The sequence below is a fragment of the Anomaloglossus baeobatrachus genome, chromosome 7 (assembly GCF_048569485.1).
Source record: "Anomaloglossus baeobatrachus isolate aAnoBae1 chromosome 7, aAnoBae1.hap1, whole genome shotgun sequence".
Classification (NCBI taxonomy): domain Eukaryota; kingdom Metazoa; phylum Chordata; class Amphibia; order Anura; family Aromobatidae; genus Anomaloglossus; species Anomaloglossus baeobatrachus.
The window spans coordinates 152764454-152788793 of NC_134359.1; the positions used below are offsets into that span (position 1 = coordinate 152764454).

Sequence of the window (24340 nt, forward strand, 5' to 3'; positions counted from 1 at the left end):
TGCTGTGTAGCCACAAGTGTCTCCACAGAGAGAACAGAAGAGAGAGACCACAGTGTCCCGAACCCTGACTGTGGGCACAGGCTGCTGTGGTGCCTGCAGAGAGCACTTGTGGCCCTGCAGGAGAGGACATGTTGTGTCCAGGACACACCATGTCCAGACCGTGGGCACGTAACCATATAGTGAATTGTGTATGTGTAACACGTATCTTTAGGACACAACACTAAATCTATAAGGGTGAGTGCCCACCATCAGGAGTCCTCATTGTCTGGACGCAGCGTACTTTCTCTGGTGGAGACGCTAGTCTCTTGGGCGGGAGATCGCACTGTCGGTGCACACAATCAGAGTGACTATCAGCGGATATTCGCTGTATTCTCCCGCTCAGAGCACTAGCATCGCTGTTAGAATAATTTGACATGATGAGAATAGGAAAGCAGCGCCACAGGTCAGTTTATGGAGCGTCTAAAAGAGCCCAGGGGGTCAGAGTTCTAAAAATCCATCCACTGTGCCTGTGCTGTACAACACAGCATTTGGACTCAGTGAAAACACTGTCGTCCAAAACGCTGCTGACACTGATTGTGGGCACGGGCCCTAAGGGCTCACTCACATATGTGTTAGGGAATTTAATTTGTCTTTCCATGTTTATGAAAAGAAAAGTGAAATTAACCCCTGCACGGTGACGTAGCTTTGTCACCACCTTATGGCCTCCTTCACATGTCTGTGTATGTGATATGTGTTGTATCCATTTTTTTCACGGTAACCACGCGTACCCATTTTTAGCTATGGTGCTGCTCGCATGTCCGTGTGTTTACACAGACCGTCTGTGATCCCTACTCAGACATCTGGGGTTTTTTTTCCCAGCAGCGCACATGACAAGGGCCAATAGAAGTCTATGGGGCCATGAAAAACACACACAGCACACAGTTGGCATAAGTGTATAATCTGTGTGCCAGCCGTGTTCCGTACGAGTTTAACATTGAAAATATAGGATGAGCTTAGTAATTGCTGTATAGGTAGCTGGGTTATGGTACTGTATCTATGTAGCAAATGTGGTTTTGCTCCTATATCTATATAGTAAGCTCAGTTATGGTACCATATTTAAGCAGTAAGCTTAGTTCTGGTACCATGTCTATTCAGTAAGCTTCTTCTGTTCCCGTAGCTATGTAGGAGGCTTGGTGTCCTGTTGCTGTTTTAATGTAGTAGTAGACTGAGTAAGTACGATTTTGTTCCTGTATGGGTACAGTAAGCTCGGTTCTGCTCCTGTATCTCTGTAGTAAGCTCAGTTCTGCTCCTGTATCTCTGTAGTAAGCTCATATCTGCTCTGATATCTCTGTGGTAGGGCTCGGTTCTGCTCCCATATCTCTGTATTAAGCTTGGTTCTGCTCCTGTATCTCTACAGTAAGCTCGGTTCTGTTCCCTTATCTCTACAGTAAGCTCGGTTCTGTTCCCTTATCTCTGCAGTAAGCTCAGTTCTTCTCCCTTCTCTGTAGTAAGCTCGGTTCTGCTTTTGTATCTCTGTAGAAAGCTTGGTTCTGCTCCCATACCTCTGTAGTAAGCTCGGTTGTGCTCCCATACCTCTGTAGTAAGCTCGGTTCTGCTCCCATATCTCTTTAGTAAGCTCAGTTCTGCTCCCATATCTCTTTAGTAAGCTTGGTTCTGCTCTCATATCTCTGTAGTAAGCTCGGTTCTGCTCTCATATCTCTGTAGTAAGCCCGATTCTGCTCCCTTATTTCTGCAGTATGCTTGGTTCTGTTCCCATATCTCTGTAGTAAGCTCCTTGCAGTTCCCATATCTCTGTAGTCATCTTGGTTCTGTTGCGGTATCTATAAAAGCAGTAAGCACGGTTCTGTTCCAATATATATGTACCAGTCTGTTCATAAAGCCTGTTAACTCTGCTGCTTTAATGCAGCGGCCAGAGATAAACAGACCAAAGTTGGGCCGACGCAACTTGAGGGCCACTGCCTTTGCCTTATGATTGCCCCCCCAGGCTAACATGTTCCAGCCAGCCCCTGTTGGCTGGGGATGAAAATTAGGGGGAACCGCACGTCGTTTTTTTTGTTAATTATTTTAGTCGGATATCATAAATATTCTGGCTAGGAGAATCCCAATGCCACTAATATATGTATTACTGATCAACCTCAAAAAATGGAGGGGTAGAAAAAATTATGTAGCGCAATGTCCACAATCCATGTACAGCAAGGTGGGACAAAAAATGTGCCCTCTCAAAATGCTGATATCCAATGAATCAGCAGTGTGGATACAAAAAGAGACTGCAAGGTGAGTCCAGCAAAGGGGAACCGATTACAAGAAAAAATGCACAGTAAACCTAGTGTAGAGCCCAGGAGCTGGGAAGCACAGATTGCAAAAAGGTAAATAAAACATTGTATTGAGAAGTGTGGGAAAACCCCTGACGTCCGTTTCGCGGCTTACGGCCGTGGAGCCAGCAGCTTCATCAAAGTGCCCATCAAGCCAATCCAACTTGGGGGAGCGGCTTCTGGAAAAATGGGATGAAATATCTATAATAAAGTGATAAAAGTATGATTTTTCATGGAAAAGACAACATTTTCTGGGTGTCTCCAAACTTTTGAACGTTTGTGTACACACACACACCCACTCACACACATGCATATATACACACATGCATACACAGATACTCACACACATACGTGCACACACATACGTGCTCACACACACACATACATAGACTCACACATACGTGCACACACACATGCATACACTCACACGCTTGCATGCACTCAGCTTTATATATTAGATAGGTTGTCCACAATGTACAGGCGTAGAAGACATCCAGGCGTCTTTCTGAAAGTTTTTACACCAAAAAAACACTAAAGATTTCTTCATTGTTGAATAAGTGGAGTAAAAAATAAAAATATATACAGTGTTGCAAAAGATGCCACAAAAATGCTGTAAGAATGCTAAAAAAAAAATAGACCCACTAGCGATAAAAACCATCGAACAAGTGCTCAGTAAACTACTAAAATGATGCTTTAGGAAGAATAAATACCAGCGTTTTTCCAAAGCATATTTTTCTCGACAAACTGAAGCATCACTTGCCTCTAAAAGATGTCATGTACACATACGGAGCAGTGTAGCTGTGAATCCAGCTCTAAGTGTAAACTAAAATACTAGAAAGCAGTTGTACAATCTATTTCATTTTGCCTCTGCTGCCTCTTTCACGTCCCTCTCTCCTGCCTGCCTCCTCATCTACCTAAGTGAGGTGTCAGTTTGTCATGTCTTAAACAGGAAGCGTTTTAGCTGTTTTTTCAGCGTAACTGATGAGTTCAGAAACTGGGAGGAGATGTGTCTCAGAAGTAAGAAAAAAAAAAAGCAGATTTCTCTAAGGCCCCTTTCACATTGCGTTTTACCTTCCGCTCACAGGTCCCGTCGGAGCATCCGTTTGAACCGCCCCTCCCCCACTCTGCAAAGCGTGCTCCGGACGCATACGCCCGACAGGGCCATTCACTGCTATGGAGCGCACTGCGTTAGCGTGTGCTCTATTTTGTGCACATATACGTTTCTGCAGACTGACACCCGAACGTAGACCACCTAGGTTCGGGTGTCCGTCTGCAGAAACGTATATATGCACAAAATGGCACAAAACAGAGCACACGCTAACACAGTGAGCTCCATAACAGTGAATGGCCCTGTCGGGCGCATGCGTCCGGAGCACGCTTTGCAGAGTGGGGGAGGGGCGGTTCAAACGGATGCTCCGACGGGACCTGTGAGCGGAAGGTAAAACGCAATGTGAAAGGGGCCTAACAAGAAATCTTCCGTTTCTTTATATACTTGTACTTGTAAATGTCATACAAATAAAGGACCTTTTAACAATGTTTTTTGTTCTGATTCCAGACTCTACCTACCAATACATCAGAGGATTAGAAGATATTCAGCCAGAGAAAGGGATATATTCGAAAGGTCTTCAGTGTGTAACTGTTCTGATAGGAGTCTTTCTTCTGGACACAGGTCATTCAGTCATGGGTGTGATTAATCAGCCTTTTGCAATTAAGGATCCTATAACACTCAGGTAAGGGAAAAAACTTCAGTTTAGTTTTTTTCCCAATAGTGTTTAATGTAAATTTGTACAAACTAAAAACTGCAATTTTTCCAATCATTATGAAAGAAATGCAGTATATAGACAGTGCTTTAAAATATAATAATTTATTTTGTATTTTATTTTTTATGTCATCATTAAAACAGTTGTTTAGGCTGGATGTGCTCAGAGCCAGGACAGCAAGATTCAGTACACTGTGTAGTCACCATTTTTGGGTACTGCAGCTCAGCTCCTAGTGAATGAGCTGTAGTACCAGAGCACAATCAGTACAGTGTATGGAGCCCTGGTGGTCTGTCTATGTACATCTGTGCTGTAGCAGGCTCTGGAACAGCTGATGGGACGTTTTGTTTGTTGTTGGACTCCGCCAATCTGATTTTGATTACCTAAGTTTTGGATAATCCCTTTAACTCCCTCAACCCCCGTTTTTCGTTTTTTTGCTCCCCTTCTTCCAAGAGCTGTAACTTTTTTTTTATATATCTCCATCCAGCTTGCCATATGAGGGATAGTTTTTTTGCTGGCCTAGTTGTACTTAAATGAAACTATAAGTTCTACCATGTAGTGTACTGGAAAATGGTAAACATTTTTGTGCAGATGCTACATTTTAATCACCGGTTATTGCATTTTGCGCTATATTTTCGGCAGCCAATAACATCATTTTGGCATTTTAGGAATTTTTTTCCGCTGCACAGTATGCCGATCAGATTAATTGATTTTTATAGTTTGATAGATCGGGCATTTCTGAACGCGGCGATACCAAACGTATGTAGAATTTTTTTTTTAACCCTTTAAGTTTCAATGGGGCGAAATGGGGGTGATTTAAACTTTTTTTTTTTCATTTTACTAGTACCCCTAGGAGACTATAAGGATCAGCAGCTGCAGGTGATTAATCCTTGATGATGTAGGACATCCAGTACGTCCTCGGTGTTTAAGGGGTTAAGATATGAAACCTTCGGGGGCATCTATTTTGTTATTTTTTTTGTTTTTGCTGTTTTTTTTTATTACCTACATCTATTTTGGTCCAAATGTTTTCTTTTCCAATTTAGTGTCATTTAAAAAGTAGGCATTGTTTGGCTTTTATAGGCTTTTTACACGTCATTGCTGCAGAAATTTCTTCTGTAAATTGGATAAGACTCACCTTTTCAAGTCTGTTCGTGCAGTTAAAAAAACAAACAAGCAAAACGGATGCCATACGCAACACCGTCCTGGGGTGCCTTGGGCTCACCAGACAAAATGATTCTTGGGGCCCACTATGTAGCTACATTAATATAATACAAGACCAGAGATTGTGTGCTAATATCTTGATGTAACAAATCACAGCAGCCCATGTTTGTCAAAAATTGCGTCATTTGCTTTAAATCTTTAGTGTACACGAACTCACCGCTCCTTATTTATCAAATGTCACCCCTAGTGATAAATTTGGAGCAAATTACGTGAGCACAACTTTTAAGGGGGTATTCCCATCTCCAAGATCCTATCCCAATATGTAGTAGGTATAATTAAAAGAATATTAGCAAATACCTTCAATTAGGCATGTAGTATAGTTCTCCTGATATAGCCATGTCTCTTACCTCATGTGCAGGTCATTGCAGCTTAGGTATACATGATTACGATGACAAGCTGCTAACTGTCACTGTAAGCTATAAGCCACACGGCATGAAAATCGGAGCGAGTGGAATGCAATAAAACATCGCATTCCACTTGGACTAATATTATCCTATGTGCCAGCACCCATGAGCGATTATTTTCTCAGCCCTAATCGGACGGAAAAAACAGTCGCAGCATGCTACAGGTGCAAAAGCGATCCTTGTTTCTCTCGCACCCATTCAAGTCTATGGGGCGAGAGAAAAATCGCACTGCACTCGCAGTACACCGGTATACTGCGAGTGCAGAGCGAGAATGGCAATAGCCGGCAACGGAGGAGAGAGGGAGATAAATCCCTCCCTCTCTAACGCACCACAGTCCTTCTACTCCTCAGTGGCAGCCCACCCCCCGCAGCTCTGGTCCGATGGCACATTCGGACCTCAGTCGCAGTGACACTCGCATCACACTCGGCTCCCGCTGTGCTGCCAGCGTGAACAGAGTGTCATGCGAGGATCGCAGTAGTACCCCGTGTGGCCCCGGCCTGAAGGACGCTTTACACGCTACGAGATCACTAAAGCGATCTCGTTGGGTCACGGAATTCGTGATGCAAATCCGGCCGCATTAGCGATGTCGTTGCGTGTGACACCTATTATCGATTTTGAATCATTGCAGAAACGTTCAAAATCGCTAATCGGTGACATGCCCACCTATTCTCAATTATCGTTGCTGCTGCAGTAACTATGTTGTACCTCGTTCCTGCGGCAGCACACATCGCTACGTGTGACACCGCAGGAACGAGGAACCTCTCCTTACTTGCGTCTCGCTCATCTCCGCCCCTCCGCTTTGATTGGACGGCCGCTTAGTGACGTCGCTGTGACGCCGAACGAACCGCCCCCTTAGAAAGGAGGCGGTTTGCCGGTCACAGCAAAGGTATGTGTGTGTGACGCTGCCATAGCGATAATGTTCGCTACAGCAGCGATCACCACATATCGGCCGTACGATGGGGGCGGGTGCTATCACGCTCGTCATCGCTAGCATCGGCTAGCGATGTCGCAGCGTGTAAAGCGGCCTTAAGAGCGGACGTCACGCAATAGACATGGCTACATCAGGAAAACTAGTACTTTTCTAATTGGAGGTATTTGCACATATTGTTGTTGTTACACCTACTCCATATTGGGATAGGATCTTGGAGATGGAATACCCATTGATGCCTGGTAACACACTGCCCAGTGTTAGAAAAAAAAAACTTGGAGACCAGTGAGTCAAATGTTGCATAAATGTATAATTTTTCAGAAGTTGCGAAAATTTTATGCACATATAAAAATGGTTGTAGTATAATGTACATAAAATCAACTCAAAACAACATTAACCCCTTGGCATAAATTGATTAAAATATACCAGCATGTCTGCGCCATGGTCTACATGTATGGAGAGGTATTGAGAGCCAAGCCCGATTAACACACAGCAGATGCTAACTGCATTATACAGCCATCAGCTGGCTATAATCACTGCTGGGTTTTTTTATGTCACTGTCAAACGCTGACAGTGGCATTTTAATTCACGTGCTTGTGGGGTGCGATTGGCTAATATGTCAGCTAAGGGCTTGAAGGCACCTATTGTTGTCATTTTGGTACTCATGTGACACCCAGCCTTAGGCTGTATTAATAGGTATTTTTTTGTTTTTTTTATACGCTATATTGCAATACTATCTAATAAAGTACACTGGACAAGTGATGAAAGGATCACTGATTTAAGTCCCCTAAGGAGGCTAAAAAATACAATAAGCATTAATGTTTTAAATATAGAAATTCAAATATATATTCATGTGTATTTTATATTTTTTTTTAAACCTACCTTTTTTTCTGAGTTTTTCTTGGCTCATTTATGATTGCACAGCTCAAGTCAAATCTATGTGCTATGGTCATAAATCCGCAGAAAAGAGATCAGAAAAAGACGGAGTAAACAGTTACATGCTGTCACGAACGGGGGGTAGGAAGGTAGGCCCTTCCTTGCTACCACCCATCTGACCGACAGAGCACGTGACGCGCTCTCTAGCGCCCCTCTTATAGTCAGGCCAATTATGGAATTGCCGGACAATAAGCAAGTAAGGCCGCTATTCTACTATGCCGTTGACTGAAGGGCTCCCGGTGAGAGTAAGTTATATATTTCCCTGACCTCAGCGGACGGAAATATATCTAAACCTCCTCAAATCTCACCGGCCGCCCCACAATGATCCTTGGCATGAACTCGCTGCCACCAACCGATTACGGTAACTATTCGCCGAGCCCATAGACGTGGGATTCAAGATCAAGATAACAGAACAGCCCAAGATTAATTATATATTTTAATCAGCCTAAGCCACACTAGAAACTACAATATATACAATATGGAATATACAGAATATATACATAGATAGGTCAGAGTACATCTACAAATAAGGCATGGTTACAAACAGGTATACAGTTCAAGCAGTTATCTTGTGCGTCTGGCCACAGGGGGGGCGCTGTTCGACCAGGGTTCCAGGAACTTTCTCACGTGTGTTCTCAGACACAAGACCCCTGAGCAAGAACACCTAAAAATGGCTGCACTGAGGTTATCAACTGGCTACAATTCCTGTCCCCTCCTACCTTAGTGACCTCAGAGGGAAGCACTGCCACTCCCCCTGCCTGGAGTCCAACATAATATCCCAAAAGGGAATTTTATCCCCAACCTCAGACTGGGAGGTCCGATCGGGACGGTTCTGGTGTCATCAAACCCGTCTGGGTCCCCTCTGCATATTGGGTGTATGGCTGAGACGCACGGTAATATCATAACTGTGTATGATATTATGGAGCCAGGAATATGCACTCCTGCTGTGATTAGCTTCTTAGAGATCTCTTGAAGCTTCCTTTTTGTTTTGCCAAGTTCCTGTCCACTCTCTTTGATGAATGGACACAACCCCCCAGGGGGTCTTCCTCTCCCTTTGTTCTAAAAGGCCTGAACAGGACACCTAATCTCCATATCATCGGAGATTGCCTTGGGATGTGTACTGGGATTTGACACCTTTCCAGATGTTGGGCATCTGAGAAGGATCTCTGTGTGAGAAGGGAGGGGTGACATCAGGAGAGCTGACTGATATGACTGAATATCATAATTTATCGTCATATCTCCGGATTCCCCTCACACCTCCCCCCTTTAGAGGGCGCTAGGGGGCAGCACACTCCGGTGTTCACCCGTGCGCCCGTCCGCGACCTCTCCTTGTCGGGACAGCCCGTCTGCGTTACCATGGTCACGGACCTTCTTGTGGCGAATGGTTATGTTGTACTGCTGGAGCGCAAGGCTCCATCGCAACAACCTCCCATTCGTCCTGGAGACAGTGTGTAACCAGCTGAGGGGATTGTGGTCCGTCTCCACGATGAAGTGGTGCTCATACCGGTAGGGTTGCAGACGCTGCAGAGCCCACACTATGGCTAGGCATTCCTTCTCCATCGTGGAGTAGGACACCTCCCTCGGCAACAGCTTCCTGCTCAGATATAAGACTGGGTGCTCCTGGCTCGCAGAGTCCACCTGGCTGAGCACTGCACCGAGGCCGAAGTCACTGGCGTCGGTTTGTACTACAAACAGCCGCGTGAAGTCGGCTGCCTGTAGTACCAGTGAGCTGGACAGGGCACCCTTTAGGGCCCGGAAGGCTGTCTCGCAGTCCACTGTCCAATCGACTGCAGAGGGCAGCTTCTTCTTGGTGAGGTCCATCAGGGGCTTCGCCAGGCTACTATAGTGTGGAACAAATCTCCTATAGTACTCGGTGGTCCCCAAGAAGGACATCACCTGCTTCTTGGTCCTGGAGGTGGGCCAGGATGTGATAGCCTCCACTTTCTCAACCTCTGGCTTCAGAGCTCCCCCACCAACCCGGTGACCCAGGTAGTGGACCTCGCTCATAGCCAGCTGACACTTTCCCGGCTTGATGGTCAAACCTGCCTGGTAGATCCGCCTGAGCACCTGTGCTAGATGCTCCAGGTGATCCTCCCAGGTGGGACTGAAGACTGCAATGTCATCCAGGTACGCGGCCACGTACCCTTCAAGTCCCTTGAGCAGGGTGTTGACCATCCGCTGGAAAGTGGCAGGGGGCATTCTTCATTCCGAATGGCATCACCGTGGACTCGTACAGTCCAAATGGGGTAATAAAGGCAGAGCGTTCCCTGGCCTCGTGAGTCAGGGGGATCTGCCAATATTCCCGGCTCAGATCCATGATGGTCAGGTACTGAGCCCCGGCCAACTGATCGAGCAGGTCATCGATGCGCGACATTGGGTACGAATCGGCGACCGTGACAGCATTGAGCCCCCTGTAGTCCACGCAGAACCGAGTGGTTCGGTCCTCCTTTGGGACGAGGACTACAGGCGAGGCCCAAGCGCTGTTGGATGCTTGGATCACCCCCAGCTTCAGCATCTCGTCATCTCCTGGCGCGTGTGTTGCTGCACCTCCAGGGAGACCCGATATGCTGAACGCCGGATCGGGGGATGATCCCCAGTGTCCACGTGATGGTGGCCAACCTCAACATCCTCAATGGATCCACCCGGCCTAACCTGGGCAAGCATATCCAAGAGGGTTTCCGCCTCTCCCTCTTCGGGCAGGTTGCACACGGGTAGTGCCCATGCCTACTGCTCATGATGTGCCTTCATCATGTTCACATGGAAGGCCTTCCACCTTCCACGGGCAGGGTACAGGGTGACCAGGTACGTTACAGGTTTGAGCTGCTGGTACACGAGGTATGGGCCTTCCCAGTCTGCCTGAAGCTTATCCTGTGGTACGGGGACCAGTACCCACACCTTTTGACCCAGTTGGTAGGTCCTCTCACAAGCATTCTGGTCTTCCCAACGCTTCTGATCGGCCTGGGCTTGAGCCATATTGTCGTGCACCAGCTGCGTCAAGGCCTGCATTTTGTCCCGGAAGCGCATGACATACTCAATGACAGACACTCCAGGGGTAGCCAAATCCCCTTCCCAAACCGCTTTCACCAGAGCCAGGGGGCCCCGCACACATCGCCCGTACAGGAGCTCAAAAGGTGAGAACCCCGTTGAGGCCTGTGGAACCTCCCGGTAAGCAAATAACAGGTGTGGGAGATACCGCACCCTGTCATGCCCATGGGAGTCGACCAACATCTTAAGCATCTGCTTTAAGGTGCCATTGGACCGCTCGCATAGGCCATTAGTCTGTGGATGGTACGGGCTGGCCACCAGATGTTGCACCTGGATTTGCTTACAGAGGGACTCCATCAGCTGCGACATGAATTGGGTCCCCCGGTCAGTGAGCATTTCCTGGGGAAAACCCACTCGGGAGAAGATCTCCAGCAATGCGGTGGCCACCTTGTTAGCCCTGACAACGCTTCAGGGTACCGGGTTGCATAATCTACTCCCGTCAGTATGAAGAGTTTCCCGGAGCTGCTGGGGATGGCCAGCGGGCCAACCAGATCCACAGCCACCCTCCTGAAAGGCTCATCAATGATGGGCAAAGATACCAGTGGGGCTTTGGGGCGTGGCACCGCCTTCCCCACTCTCTGACAGGTGTCACACGAACGACAGTAGGCAGCCACATCGGCCCCCATTTTTGGCCAGTAGAAATGCTGGGTTAACCTGGCCTTGGTCTTAGCGATCCCTAGGTGTCCGGCCATCGGAATGTCATGTGCAATCCGCAACAACTCCATCCGGAATGGCTAGGGTACCACCAACTGTCGGTCCCTGGGCCACGCCTCTGGTGAACCCTGCTGGTCCGTAACTCGGTACAGCCGTCCTTGGTCCCAGACCACTCACTCCGGGTCCGAGTCCGAGGGAGGCTGTGCCGCCTGCTCCTTAAGAGCTTTCAGGCTGTCGTCAGCTTCTAATGCTGCCTGAAACCCCTGACTAGATGTGGCCACAATCAACGAGACTGTCACATCTTTGGTCAGTACTCCGGGACCTGTGTCCTGGCCTCCGCCTGACTCTGCTGCCACTTGGTCAGAAGGGGAAGAGCAATCAGACCTCCGGGAGGCCTCTTGGGTTCCAGCACTCCCACTGCGGGTGACAGCAGTATGATATTACGGAGCCAGGAATATGCACTCCTGCTGTGATTAGCTTCTTAGAGATCTCTTGAAGCTTCCTTTTTGTTTTGCCAAGTTCCTGTCCACTCTCTTTGATGAATGGACACAACCCCCCAGGGGGTCTTCCTCTCCCTTTGTTCTAAAAGGCCTGAACAGGACACCTAAGCTCCATATCATCGGAGATTGCCTTGGGATGTGTACTGGGATTTGACACCTTTCCAGATGTTGGGCATCTGAGAAGGATCTCTGTGTGAGAAGGGAGGGGGGGTGACATCAGGAGAGCTGACTGACATGACTGAATATCATAATTTATTGTCATATCTCCGGATTCCCCTCACACATGCGCATTGATGCAGTGGCTCACTGCCAATAGTGGCTATTTTGACCACTTTTGGGCCTAATGAATGAGGGGCAGCCATGTGCTGGACATCTTCATTCACTTCCTGGAGCCCATCCACTTCTCTACATCTGCCATATGTGTATAAACACAATTTATTAAGTTGTTTTTGCACATTCAACTTCAAATACTACTTTTATTGACTACCACACTCTCAAAATTTGTCATTCTTCCCACCCCCTCGCATTGAATCCCTCAAAAGAGCACACCATTGCAATTCAAGTGTTTTCTCATGCATACCTAATACAACTTATCAAGGACTCCATTATTTACACTATGGGTGCTCCACATAAAACTTAGCATGCCAGTACTGGTTAGGGCTAGTTGACTGTAAGATTTTAATATGACTTAAGGGTTCTTAACACGCTGCGACATCGCTAGCGATAGCACCTGCCCCCGTCGTTCGTGCGACATTTGGTGATCGCTGCCGTAGTGAACATTATCGCTACGGCAGCGTCACAAGCACATACCTTTTCAGTGACGTCGCTGTGACCGTCGAACAATCCCTCCTTCAAAGGGGAGGTGCGTTCTGTGTCATAGCGACGTCACTGCAGCGTCACTAAGCAGCCGCCCAATAGCAGAGGAGGGGAGGAGATGAGCGGCCGGAACATGCCGCCCACCTCCTTCCTTCCTCATTGCCGGTGGACGCAGGTAAGGAGATATTCGTCGTTCCTGCGGTGTCACACATAGCGATGTGTGATGCCGCAAGAATGACGCACCACCAGCGATATTATGAAAAGGAGCGACGTGTCAATGATCAACGATCTTTGCCTCTTTTGCGATGTCGCTAACAGCACTGGATGTGCGTCACTAACGATGTGACCCCGGCGATATATCGTTAGCTATGTCGCAGCGTGTAAAGCACCCTTTAGTCAAGAGAGTGGTCCAAAAAGTAAAGAGATCATTGCCTTGCACAAATTCAAATTTAAAGGAACATCCTCTACCTGGACATGCAGAGAGAGGAACCTATCTAAGCTGCCCTCAGATTTGAGAAATTGAATTTCCAAAGCCCTCAAGTGATTGCAAAAGATGTTCAGTGAGAATGTGTGGCAGAAGCCACCAAGGTTTCAGTTTACATATTAAAGGGGTGGTTCACCCATTTTTTTTTTTAATTTTGTCTATGGATGTAACTTAGCATTTTGGGAGTTTTCTTAATTGGTCTCTATTTCCAGTTCTGGCACTGAGCGGCGCTATCTTGCACGCTCAGTGCCAGTCACATGACCCCCTGGAGCTGTGGCCACCAGTATCCTCTGATGTCCCGTCAAGTTCTGGGCTCTCAAACTTGACGCTTACGTCAGAGGATGCAGGCGCCACTCAGATTGACTGACTTGGCTATGGGCGGTGACCACCGCACATCACAGCCCAGCATCGAGGGGAGGATCCGGAGGATGGCACAGTGTGGAGCAGTGAAGACGGCTGAGCGTCCAGCAGATTGGTGAGGCACGGGGCGCCAGTGTGCAGTACAGGGGGGGTTTCTTCAGCTGAATTTCCCCCTGTCACGCAAGTATGTGATCACACTATCCGCCCGCTGTGCTCAGCTGTCAGGTGAGCGCGGTGTCGGCAGTGTGATCATATACTCCCACCAGCAGCACAGGTGACCGGACGCTGCATGGGACCAATTTGCTCCACTCTGAGACTTATTGTGCAGGTGACAGAGTGGAGACAGTAAGTAACATGCTCTGCTCTGACACATAGTGTGCTATATGCCACTATCTTGCTCCACTCTGGGACTTGTTGTGCAGGTGAGAGTGGAGAAAGTGGGTCTTGTGCAGCAGAAGTCAGAGTGGAGCAAGTTAGTGACATATAGCACACTGTGTCAGAGCAGAGCATGTCACTTACTGTCTCCACTCTGGGACTTGTTGTGCCAGAGTCACCGCTCTTCTCTGTCACTTGTCCTGCTGCATGGGACCAACTGTCTGCACTCTGTCACCTGCACAACAAGTCAGAGTGGAGCAAGTTGGTGACAGAGCACCTTCCCCCCCCTCTTCTCCCCCTCCCCCCCCCCCCCTCTCTCTCCTCCCCCCCCTCTCTTCTCCCCCGCTCTCTTCTCCCTCCCTCTTCTCCCCCTCTTCTCCCCCTCTTCTTTCCCCTCTTCTCTCCCCCCACTCTCTCCCTCGCCCTCTCCCTCGCCCTCTCTTTTCCCTCGCCCTCTTTTTTTCCCTCGCCCTCTCTTTTTTTCCCTCGCCCGCTCTCTTTTCCCTCGCCCGCTCTCTTTTCCCTCGCCCGCTCTCTTTTCCCTCGCCCGCTCTCTTTTCCCTCGCCCGCTCTCTTTTCCCTCGCCCGCTCTCTTTTCCCTCGCCCGCTCTCTTTTCCCTCGCCCGCTCTCTTTTCCCTCGCCCGCTCTCTTTTCCCTCGCCCGCTCTCTTTTCCCTCGCCCGCTCTCTTTTCCCTCGCCCGCTCTCTTTTCCCTCGCCCGCTCTCTTTTCCCTCGCCCGCTCTCTTTTCCCTCGCCCGCTCTCTTTTCCCTCTCTTTTCCCTCGCCCGCTCTCTTTTCCCTCTCTCTTTTCCCTCGCCCGCTCTCTTTTCCCTCTCTTTTCCCTCCCTCCCGCTCTCTCTTTTTCCTCCCTCCCTCTCTCTCTTTTCCCTCCCTCCCTCTCTCTCTTTTCCCTCCCTTCCTCTCTCTCTTTTCCCTCCCTCCCTCTCTCTCTTTTCCCTCCCTCCCTCTCTCTCTTTTCCCTCCCTCTCTCTCCCGGCATGGTCAGTACAGAAATCTCTCGATCATGGAGAGGTGAGACGGAGTAATAAACATGGTCCCTAATGTGTCTGTGGTAAAACATAGCTGGTATTAACCCATTATTACCCAGCGTGCCACCTGCCACCAGGGCCACTGGAAGAGTTGGATACAGCGCCAGCAGATGGTGCTTCTATGAAAGCGCCATTTTTTGGGGTGGCTGTGGACTGCAATTCGCAGCGGGGGTCCCAGAAACCTTGGGCCACCCTGCGCTGTGGATTCCAATCCCCAGCTGCCTAGTTGTACCTGGCTGGACACAAAAAAATGAGCGAAGCCCACATCATTTTTTTTTTTTTTAATTATTAAAAAATTAATTCATGAAATTCATAAAATAATTTAAAAAAAAAAAGGGCTTCCCTATATTTTTGGTTCCCGGCCGGGTACAAATAGGCAGCTGGGGGTTGGGGGCAGCCCGTACCTGCCTGCTGTACCTGGCTAGCGTAAAAAAAATATGGCGAAGCCCACGTCATTTTTTTAAAAAAAGTTTTTAGGCAAAAACCTTTATATAAAAAAAAAAAAGCTTCCTTGGATTTTCCATTGCCAATGAAGGTAACAGCAAGTAGCAGGGGTTAGCAGCCGGTAGCTGCTTGGTTACCCTTAGCAATAGAAAATGCAGCGGCAGCCAAACTTTTTTTTTTTTTTACCCCTAACCCTAGGGTTAGAGTTGTATTTGGGTTTTTTTTTGTTGTTTTATTTTTTATTTTTAATGAATTTTTTTTTAAAACAAAGAAATCGACATGGGCTTCGCCCTTTGAGCACCAGAGCATTTTACTGCTCACTCATGCCTATTCCTGACCACAGCGCCAGCAGAACAAGTAATCAGATGACTCCAGTGTCGGCCGATTACTTGTTCTGTGCCCCTCTGCATCCATCGCAGCGTATGTGGGCTGTGAGGTCACCTGAGTTCAGTCCAGCACTGGAGTCAGCTGATCTGAACTCAGCTGAACTCCAGCCCGCACACGCTGCGATGGATGCAGGAGGACACAGAACAAGAAAGGCCTAAGCCACACGGCGAGAAAAACTGTTGCGAGTGGAGTGCGATAACACATTGCATTCCATTCGGACCAATATTAGCCTATGTGTCAGCGCACGTGAGCAATTATTTTCTCAGCCCTAATCGGACCGAGAAAACAATCGCAGCATGCTGCAATTGTAATGCAAGACTCTTTCTCTTTTACCCATTCAAGTGTATGGGGTGAGAGAAAAAAATCACACTGCACTACCGCGAGTGCGTAACGAAAATCGCGAGAGCCGGCAACGGAGGAGAGAGGGAGAGAAATCCCTCCCACCCCTCCTCAGAGCCGGCCCGCCCCCCCGCAGCTGAGGTCCGCACGCACAGTCGGACGGACACACGCATGACACTCAGCTCTGCTGTACTGAGCGTGAGCCGAATGTCATGCGAGGGGATCGCAGTAATCCACGTGTGGCCCCAGCCTGATCGGCCGACACTGGAGTCTGCTGATCTGAACTCAGCTGAACTCCTGTACACACAGCCCGCACACTGTCACATGTGATCGGCAGCAGGCAGTGACTGCTGTTAACCTGCAGCTATTGCAGCGTGTGCGGGCTGTGAGATCAGGAGTCAGCTGACTCCAGTGCCGACCGATAAATTCTGTGTCCCGATGCAGAAGGATCCGGTAAAATAACGGTTGCATGCGTTGCACATTTAATCCACAGGATCCTGTCATATGCGGTTTGCGTTTTTTTGCCTACAGGCAAAAAAACGCTGATGTGAAAGTAGCCTGCAAAATGCATGCCACACGGATGATACGGACGACACACAGACTAGGCAAGAGGGGAAAAAGCAATCTCCTGACCCCTTCATTTTATTTTTCCCAATTATTTTTTTTCACATGTTGCGCCGGCTAATAATCATAATTTTTGTAAACACACACACACACACACACACACTATATATATATACACAATATACACACACACACGATATGTATATATAGACATATATATATATATATATATGTATACACATACATACACACACACACACACACACACTATACACACGCACACACTATATACATACACACACACACTATGAACTATATGAGAGCAAGCAGAAGATAGCGGCTTTCTTCCCCGGGTTGTGCAGAGCTGGCAGCTGCTGCTGTCTGTGTGATTGCTCTCCGTGCATCCACACGGAAGAGGCAGGGAGGAGGCTTTGGTCTTTGGGTGGAGAGGAGAGCAGAGTGGGTGTGTTAGATACAGTGGGTGTGTAAGATACAGCCCTAGAGCCACAAAGAATTATGGGAGTTGTAGGAACTAAACCCAGGAAGTCAGAAGAGAGATTAACCCCATCAGAGCTGGAGACAGCAATTAGGATGGGCTGCTAGAGCACGATAAAAGGCAATATAGCTGAAAAAACATAATAGATGTGTGGAGAGGCACATAATAGTAAGATTTATCAGAAAAAAAAAAAATCAGTTTTGGTAACTGGACAACTTCTTTAAGGCTGCTTTCACATCAGCGTTTTTTTGCCGGACGGCAAAAAAACGCACATGACCGGATCCTTTTCAAATGCGTTGTCACTTGAATGCATTAGCAATAAAATCGTGGCAATATGCGTTCACTTGCGGTTGCGTGCGTCATACGCTGGATCCGGTAAGATGCAGTATTTTTCTTTTTTCAAAAACGCTAGTTGTATCGTTTTTGACCTCCGACAAAATACTGCATCTCACCGGATCCTTCATATTGCGGCGGTACCTGCAATGCTTTTCAATGAGCCGGATCCTGCTCTACCAGACGTCACCGCATTCTGGTAGGCAGGATCCTGTTTTCAGTACTGAGCATGCCCAGAAAGCCATTCCTCCCCCGTGCTTTCTAGTGCAGCTACGTCCGTTGAAAAAAGAAGACAGAAGACCAAGATCGGGGAGGGGTGAGGGGGAGTAATGAAGATGTATTTTCTAAGTGAGTCTGTGTATTTCTAATAAAAACGGATTTTGTGTACTCACCGTAAAATCGTTTTCTCTTAGCCATCATTGGGGACACAGGACCATGGGTGTTATGCTGCTTATCCATAGGAGGACACTAAGTAAAGATGTTAGCTCCTCCCCTGCAGTATACACCCCCTGGCTCAGCCAGGCTATTTCAGTTTTAGTACACAAGCAGTAGGAGAACAAGTAACAACAAACGTGAGTGAATACTCATAACAAAAAAGTATTGAGAAACAAAAAATTAAGGCCCAAAAGGGTGGGTGCTGTGTCCCCCAATGATGGCTAAGAGAAAACAATTTTTCGGTGAGTACACAAAAATCCGTTTTTCTCTGACGCCTCATTGGGGACACAGGACCATGGGACGTCCTAAAGAAGTCCCTGGGTGGGTAAACAATAAACAACGCAACCCAAGGACTAGGAACCAGTCCCGGATAGCCAGGAGCGCCTACTGAGATAGGTGCTCTACTGTCGTTTTCAGAATTTTCCTACCTAGGTTCGCCTCAGCCGAAGCCTGGGTATTGACTTGGTAATTCTCTGAAACAGTATGTAGGCAAGACCAGGTCGCAGCCTTACACCTCTGTTCCACTGAAGCCTGATGCCTAATGGCCCAAGAGGCGCCAACTGCTCGCGTGGAATGAGTCCGCAGCCCACTAGGAATGGGCTTGAGTTGCAAGCGGTAGACCTCCTGGATCGCAGAGCGAATCCAGCGAGCCAGCGTTGCCTATGAAGCTGCCTGTCCTTTCTTAGGCCTTTCAGGAATGACTAACAAGGAGTCCATGTTTCTAAAGAGGCTGTCCTGGATACGTAATATCTGAAAACCCTCACAAGGTCTAGCGAACGTAGAGACTTATCCATCCTATGGACTGGGTGTGGACAAAAGGAAGGCAGAACTATGTCCTCGTTCAAATGAAACAGGGAAGTAACCTTCAGAAGAAAATCTGGAAGGGGGCGTAGAACCACCTTATCCTGGTGAAAGATCAGAAAGGGTTCGCGGCAAGAGAGTGCTGCCAGTTCCAAAACTTGTCTGATGTACGTAATCTCCACTAAGAATGTTATCTTCCAGGACAGAAGAGCAAGAGAAGATTTCTTAAGAGGTTCAAAGGGGGACCTCTGGAGACCGTCCAAAACCAGATTGAGGTCCCATGACTCCAGCGACCGTTTGTACGGGGGAACTAGATGGGAAACGCCCTTGAGGAAGGTCTTGACTTGCGGATTGCAAGCTAGACGGCATTGATAGAATATTGAGAGAGATGAAACCTGCCCCTTAAGGGAGCTGAGGGCAAACCCCTTTTGCAACCTGACTGCAAAAAAAAATCAAAAAGGGAAAGTTTTCCATGTACGGTGGTAAATACAGGATGAAGGCCGGCTTTCGGGCACTGATCATGGTGGAGATGACCACAGGAGAGAATCTCGCTCGTGTTAAAGTCTAGGTCTTAATGGCCAGGCCGTCAGCTTCAGGGCTCTGAAGTTCTAATGGGAAATGGGCACTTGGGTCACCAGGTCTGGGATGCTTAAGAGGCTATGAGCAATTGTACTAATTCGATGTTCCTGGCGCGCCTGGGCCAGTCCGGTGCTATTAGTATCACCGGAACTTCTTCTTCTGCCTTGATCTTCCTGATTACTCGCGGCAGCAGGGGCAGAGCTGGAAATATGAAAAGTAGACTGAAGCGACTTCAGGAGGAGACTAGAGCATCCGCGCCAATGGACTGTGGATCCCGTGACCTGGCTAAGAACGCGGATACCTTTTGCGTTCAACCTTGAGGCCATTAGATCTTCGTCTGGTGTGCCCCAGTGAGTGCAGATGTGTGGGAACACTTCTGGGTGGAGAAACCACTTTCCGGCGGCCAGGCCTTGGCGACGTAGAAGGTCCGCAGCCCAGTTCTCTACTCCCGGTATGTGTACCGCTGAAATCACAGACCCCATCGATTCGGCCCAGGTGAGGATCCTGTGGAGCTCGAGATAAGCTGTCTTGCTGCTGGTACCTCCCTGCCGATTGACAAAGGCCACAGCTGTTGCATTGTCCAATTGGACCCGAATCAAACGACCTGCTAGCAGATGGGGGGGGAACGACCTGAGCGCGAGAAAGGGCACACTGATTTTCGGGATGATTTCTGGGACAGGAAGACTCCTGGGGCGTCCAACATCCTGAAGCAGTGTGGAGCCAGTACGCTGCTGCTCCGCAGCCTAAGAGGATGGCGTCCCTGGTCAGGAGTAGCCAGTCCACTTGGGAGAGAAAATCTCCCTCTCGATATGGAAGAGGGCTGAAGCCACCAGAAAAGCGCATACCTCAATGAAGGTGTCAGGTGAAAAGTTCGTCCAAGGAAAAAAGGGTCTCTTGTTCCAGGGCAGCTAAAAGCGCCAGCTGCAGTGGGCAGTGGTGTGGCTAAGCGATCGGCACTACCTCTATAGCCGCCGCTATCCTACTTGGCACTCTCACACTGAATCGTATGAAGCGAGAGGAGTACGTAGAAGGCAGTGTACCGCCTGTTGTAGAGCGGTCGCCTTGTCTTGAGGGCGAAATATCAAGCCCCGAAGGGTGTCCAGGGACATGCCCAGGGAGGTGACGGATTTTGACGGGACCGGGGATGATTTGACTGGAGTCAGAAGCCACCCTAAGCGGGATAGGGTGCCCACAGAGATCTGCACGCTGGTTGAGCCCTTGATGAGGAGGTCATCCAAGCAAGGCAGAACAGCCACTCTCCTGGCGTGAAGGGCACTCATGGCGGCCGCCATGACCTTGGTGAAGACCCTTGGTGCTGTGGCAGGGCCGAGGGTAGGGCTACAAATGAAAAAAGAAGTCCTGAACCACAAAGCCGAGGAACTTTTGGTGAGTTGGGGTGATGGGTATGTGCAGGTATGCGTCCCTGATAGCTATGGAGGCAAGGAATTCTCCTTCGACCATAAAGGTAATAATGGACTATAGGAACTCCATTCTGAATTTCCTTACGTGCACATGTTTGCTCAGATGTTAGAGGTCCAGGATGGGTCGAACTGACTCGTCCTTTTTTGGGGACCACAAGAGGTTGGAATAGAAGGCCTTGAACCTCTCACCGTCCGGAACAGGTACCATCACCCCCGCCGTTTGGAGGGAGTGGATTGCTGAGGAGAAGGCCTCGCGGTGTTTTGGAGCCTTTTGGGGGGGTTTGATAGAAAAGACTGACCCGGGAATCGGGTCCGGAATTCAATGTGGTAACCGGAAGACACAGGGTGTCGCACCCATTTGTGGTCTGAGGCGGCAGCCCAGATGGAGGATGAGACTTCTCGGTCTTTGTCTCGACTGCCAGGACGAGGTGGACTTGGGAAGGGCTGAGAAGGTCTGGCCCTACGTGTCTAGTAAAAAAAACGTCCTGGGCTAGAGTTGAGGGAGGTACTCTTTTCCTCCCGTGGCGTCCGGAAAAAGAGCCTGTCCAGACGATCGCCAAACCATTGGTCTGGAAAGGAGTACTGTGAGAGGCTTGTTAGGGACCGAGTCCGCTCTCCATTATCGGAAACAGAGGGCCTTACGGATGGCTATGGTACTTGAGGCGGCAAAAACTGCGCAGGTAGCAGCGTCGAGGGAGGCCTGCATGAGGTACTCCGCCGCCGCAGCAATGTGAACTGTTACATCTGTGAGGGTCTGAGGAAAACTGGTATTCCTGGTGCCTGTGCGACCCACACGGAAGGAGAGAGGGACCCGCGGTCTCAAGGCGGAGCGATCGAGCTGTTCCACTTGTCTGTCTGTCGGGTCCTTGAAGGAGGATCCATCAAGTAAAAGACAGGAGGGTCCTTCAGGCAGGCGGGAAGCCGGGTGAGGGTCCACCGAGGCCGGATCGGCCCAGCCCTTAGAGACAGCTAAGCCAAAGGGGTACCGGGACTCCATGAGTTTACAGATACCGAAGCTGCGTCAAAAAATTTTTTTTTTGAGTTTTTTTTACCCTTTCAAAGGAGACCGCAGGGTCAGTAGTAGTGGATGGGCGATCTTCCACATGCAGAGTTTGGTTGATTGCTGCAAGGGAGTCCATCACAGCTTGATCGCTCGGGGAGGTTGAAACCAAGGAATCATCCTGGTACAAACATCATTCCCCTTCCTCTGGCTCCTCAGAGACCGCGGAACATGTGGGAGAACCCTATCTGTGTACCCCCAAGGAAGAACCCTGGGGGTCATGCCCTTTTACTGATCTGCAACCGGTGAAGCAGAGGGCTGATTCTTATCAGAAGGACCCTCTATAGAGGTGTCATCAGGCTGCGTTCTGTCCAGGGGCCCCGAGGGGTGTGCGGACGATGTTACATAGCCAGCACCGGGTTCTTGGAACTGTGCCCATTCCGGGGGACTGGGAGCCATAGGCTCTGGGCTGGCAGCGGTTGCTGCAGTGGTGGCGGGGGGGGGGTTGGGAGCTACAGTGGCACCGGACTCACGGAAGAAAGAGGTGTTATCAAACCCTAGTAGTTCAGTGTGGCAGGTAGTGCAGGCTGAATATTAGAAGTCTTATAGCGGTTACTGTAGTTTGTGCAGGGCATAAAACATATGACTGCAGCCGTAGCTTATCGCGTGTTGGAGGGGGCGGGGCTTAGCTCCGACAAGAACGTTGACATGAGGAAATATAATAAAATGGTGGGAAGGGACTCCCCTTCCCCCCCTCCAGCCCTGCACAACAACGGTGGACAGAAAAAAAACTCCATAAGTGTACCGCAGCTGCGGGTGCACTGAGTCCTGGGATCTCTCCCCCTCTCCCCGCCACACTTGGAATGCTATGCAGGAGTCTGCAAACAGCCCATGTGAATCCAGACAGTGACCTTTGCTCCAATTCATGTCAGGAAGGATTCCTCAGTTAAAAATCATGTCAGGGAGGAGTCCTCAGGTAAAATTCCTGTCAGGGAGGATTCCCCAGGTAAAATTCCTGTCAGGGAGGATTCCTCAGGTAAAATTCCTGTCAGGGAGGATTCCTCAGGTAAAATTCCTGTCAGGGAGGATTCCTCAGGTAAAATTCCTGTCAGGGAAGATTCCTCAGTTAAAATTCCTGTCAGGGAGGATTCCTTAGCTACAATTCCTGTCAGGGAGGATCTCACCTCAGCTCCAGTGTGGAGATTCTGACACCTGCTGTGTCTGGTCACACTTGGTGCAGAGCGTGTATCAACTCAGAGCCTGCCAGAGGGACTGAGGAAGTTCATCGGCTCTGGGTTCTGGAAAATCGGTGCCATCAGACCCGTCGTCCAGTGAGTAACAGCCCACGATCCAGCGTCGCAGGAGGGGGTACGGGGAAGCAACACTCCGCGTTCCCGCCTGTTGATGGTTTTGGGAAATCGGTCCCCGAAGGAAACCGTCGCCCTCTAAAAACAAAAACTTTTTGCTGCAGTAGTCTGCAGAGATGTGCCTCCTATAGACACTAAGCTAAAAACTGAAATAGCCTGGCTGAGCCAGGGGGTGTATACTGCAGGGGAGGAGCTAACATATTTGCATCTACTTAGTGTCGTCCTATGGATAAGCAGCATAACACCCATGGTCCTGTGTCCCCCAATGAGGCGTCAGAGAAAATATTTTTTTCTCTGTGTGATGTGTTTTTCTTAACTTTTTATTGGAGATTCTTAATGGCTGGGTTAAACTTGGCCTGGCATTAAGAATCTCGGGCTTTATATCAGCTGGTAAAACAAAGCTGGAATTATCCCCTTATTGCCCAGCTTGTCACCTGGCACCAGGGTCGCTGCAAGAGTTGGATACAGCACCAGAAGATGGCGCTTCTAAAGTGCATTTTCTGGGGTGGCTGCAGACTGCAATTCGCAGTGGGGGGGGGCAGAAAGCTTGGGTTACCCTGTGCTGAAGATTCCAATCCCCAGCTACCTAGTTGTACCTGGCGGGACGCAAAAATTGGGCGAAGCCCATGTCATTTTTTTTTTCTTAATTATTGGTTCCCAGCCGGGTACATATAGGCAGCTGAGGTTTGGGGGCAGCCCGTATCTGCCTGCTGTACCTGGCTTGCATACAAAAAATATGGCAAAGCTTCCCTGAATCCTCCATTGCCAGTGAAGGTAACACCAAGCAGTGGGGGTTGCCAGCGGCTGCTTGGGTTACCCTTAGCAATAGAAAATGCAGCGGGAGCCCACACTTTTTTTTTTTTCTTTACCCCTAACCGTGTTTGGGGGGGGGTTAATTTTTTAATGAATAAAAAAAAATAGACTTGGGCTTCTCCCATCGAGCATTTTACTGCTCACTCATCCCTACTCCTGACCACACAGCCAGAAGAACAAGTAATCAGATCAGCTGACTCCAGTCTCGGCTGATTACTTATTCTGTGTCCCCCTGCATCAATCGCAGCGTGTGCGGGCTGTGAGGTTAGCGGACTTCGGCTGGCACTGGAGTCAGCTGATCTGAACTTAGCTGACCTCACAGCCCGCACACGCTGCGATTGATACAGGGGGACACAGAACAAGTAATCGGCCGACACTGGAGTCAGCTGATCTGAGCTCAGCTGAACTCCAGACCACATGGTCACACATGATTGGCAGCAACTAGTGACTGCTGTTAACCTGTATCCATTGCAGCGTGTGCGGGCTGTGAGATCAGGAGTCAGCTGACTCCCGATAGCG

General features: G+C 49.0%; 1 protein-coding gene across 3 annotated transcripts in view; it reads left to right on the forward strand.

The window, feature by feature from the left end:
- The window catches only part of INPP1 (inositol polyphosphate-1-phosphatase), a 130512-nt gene that overhangs the window by 86989 nt on the left and 19183 nt on the right, over positions 1–24340 (forward strand). For all 3 annotated transcript variants that reach the window (XM_075317762.1, XM_075317763.1, XM_075317761.1), the window contains exon 5: positions 3868–4042. In XM_075317762.1, the coding sequence (XP_075173877.1) occupies positions 3868–4042 (175 nt within the window). The remainder of the gene's footprint in view (positions 1–3867; positions 4043–24340) is intronic.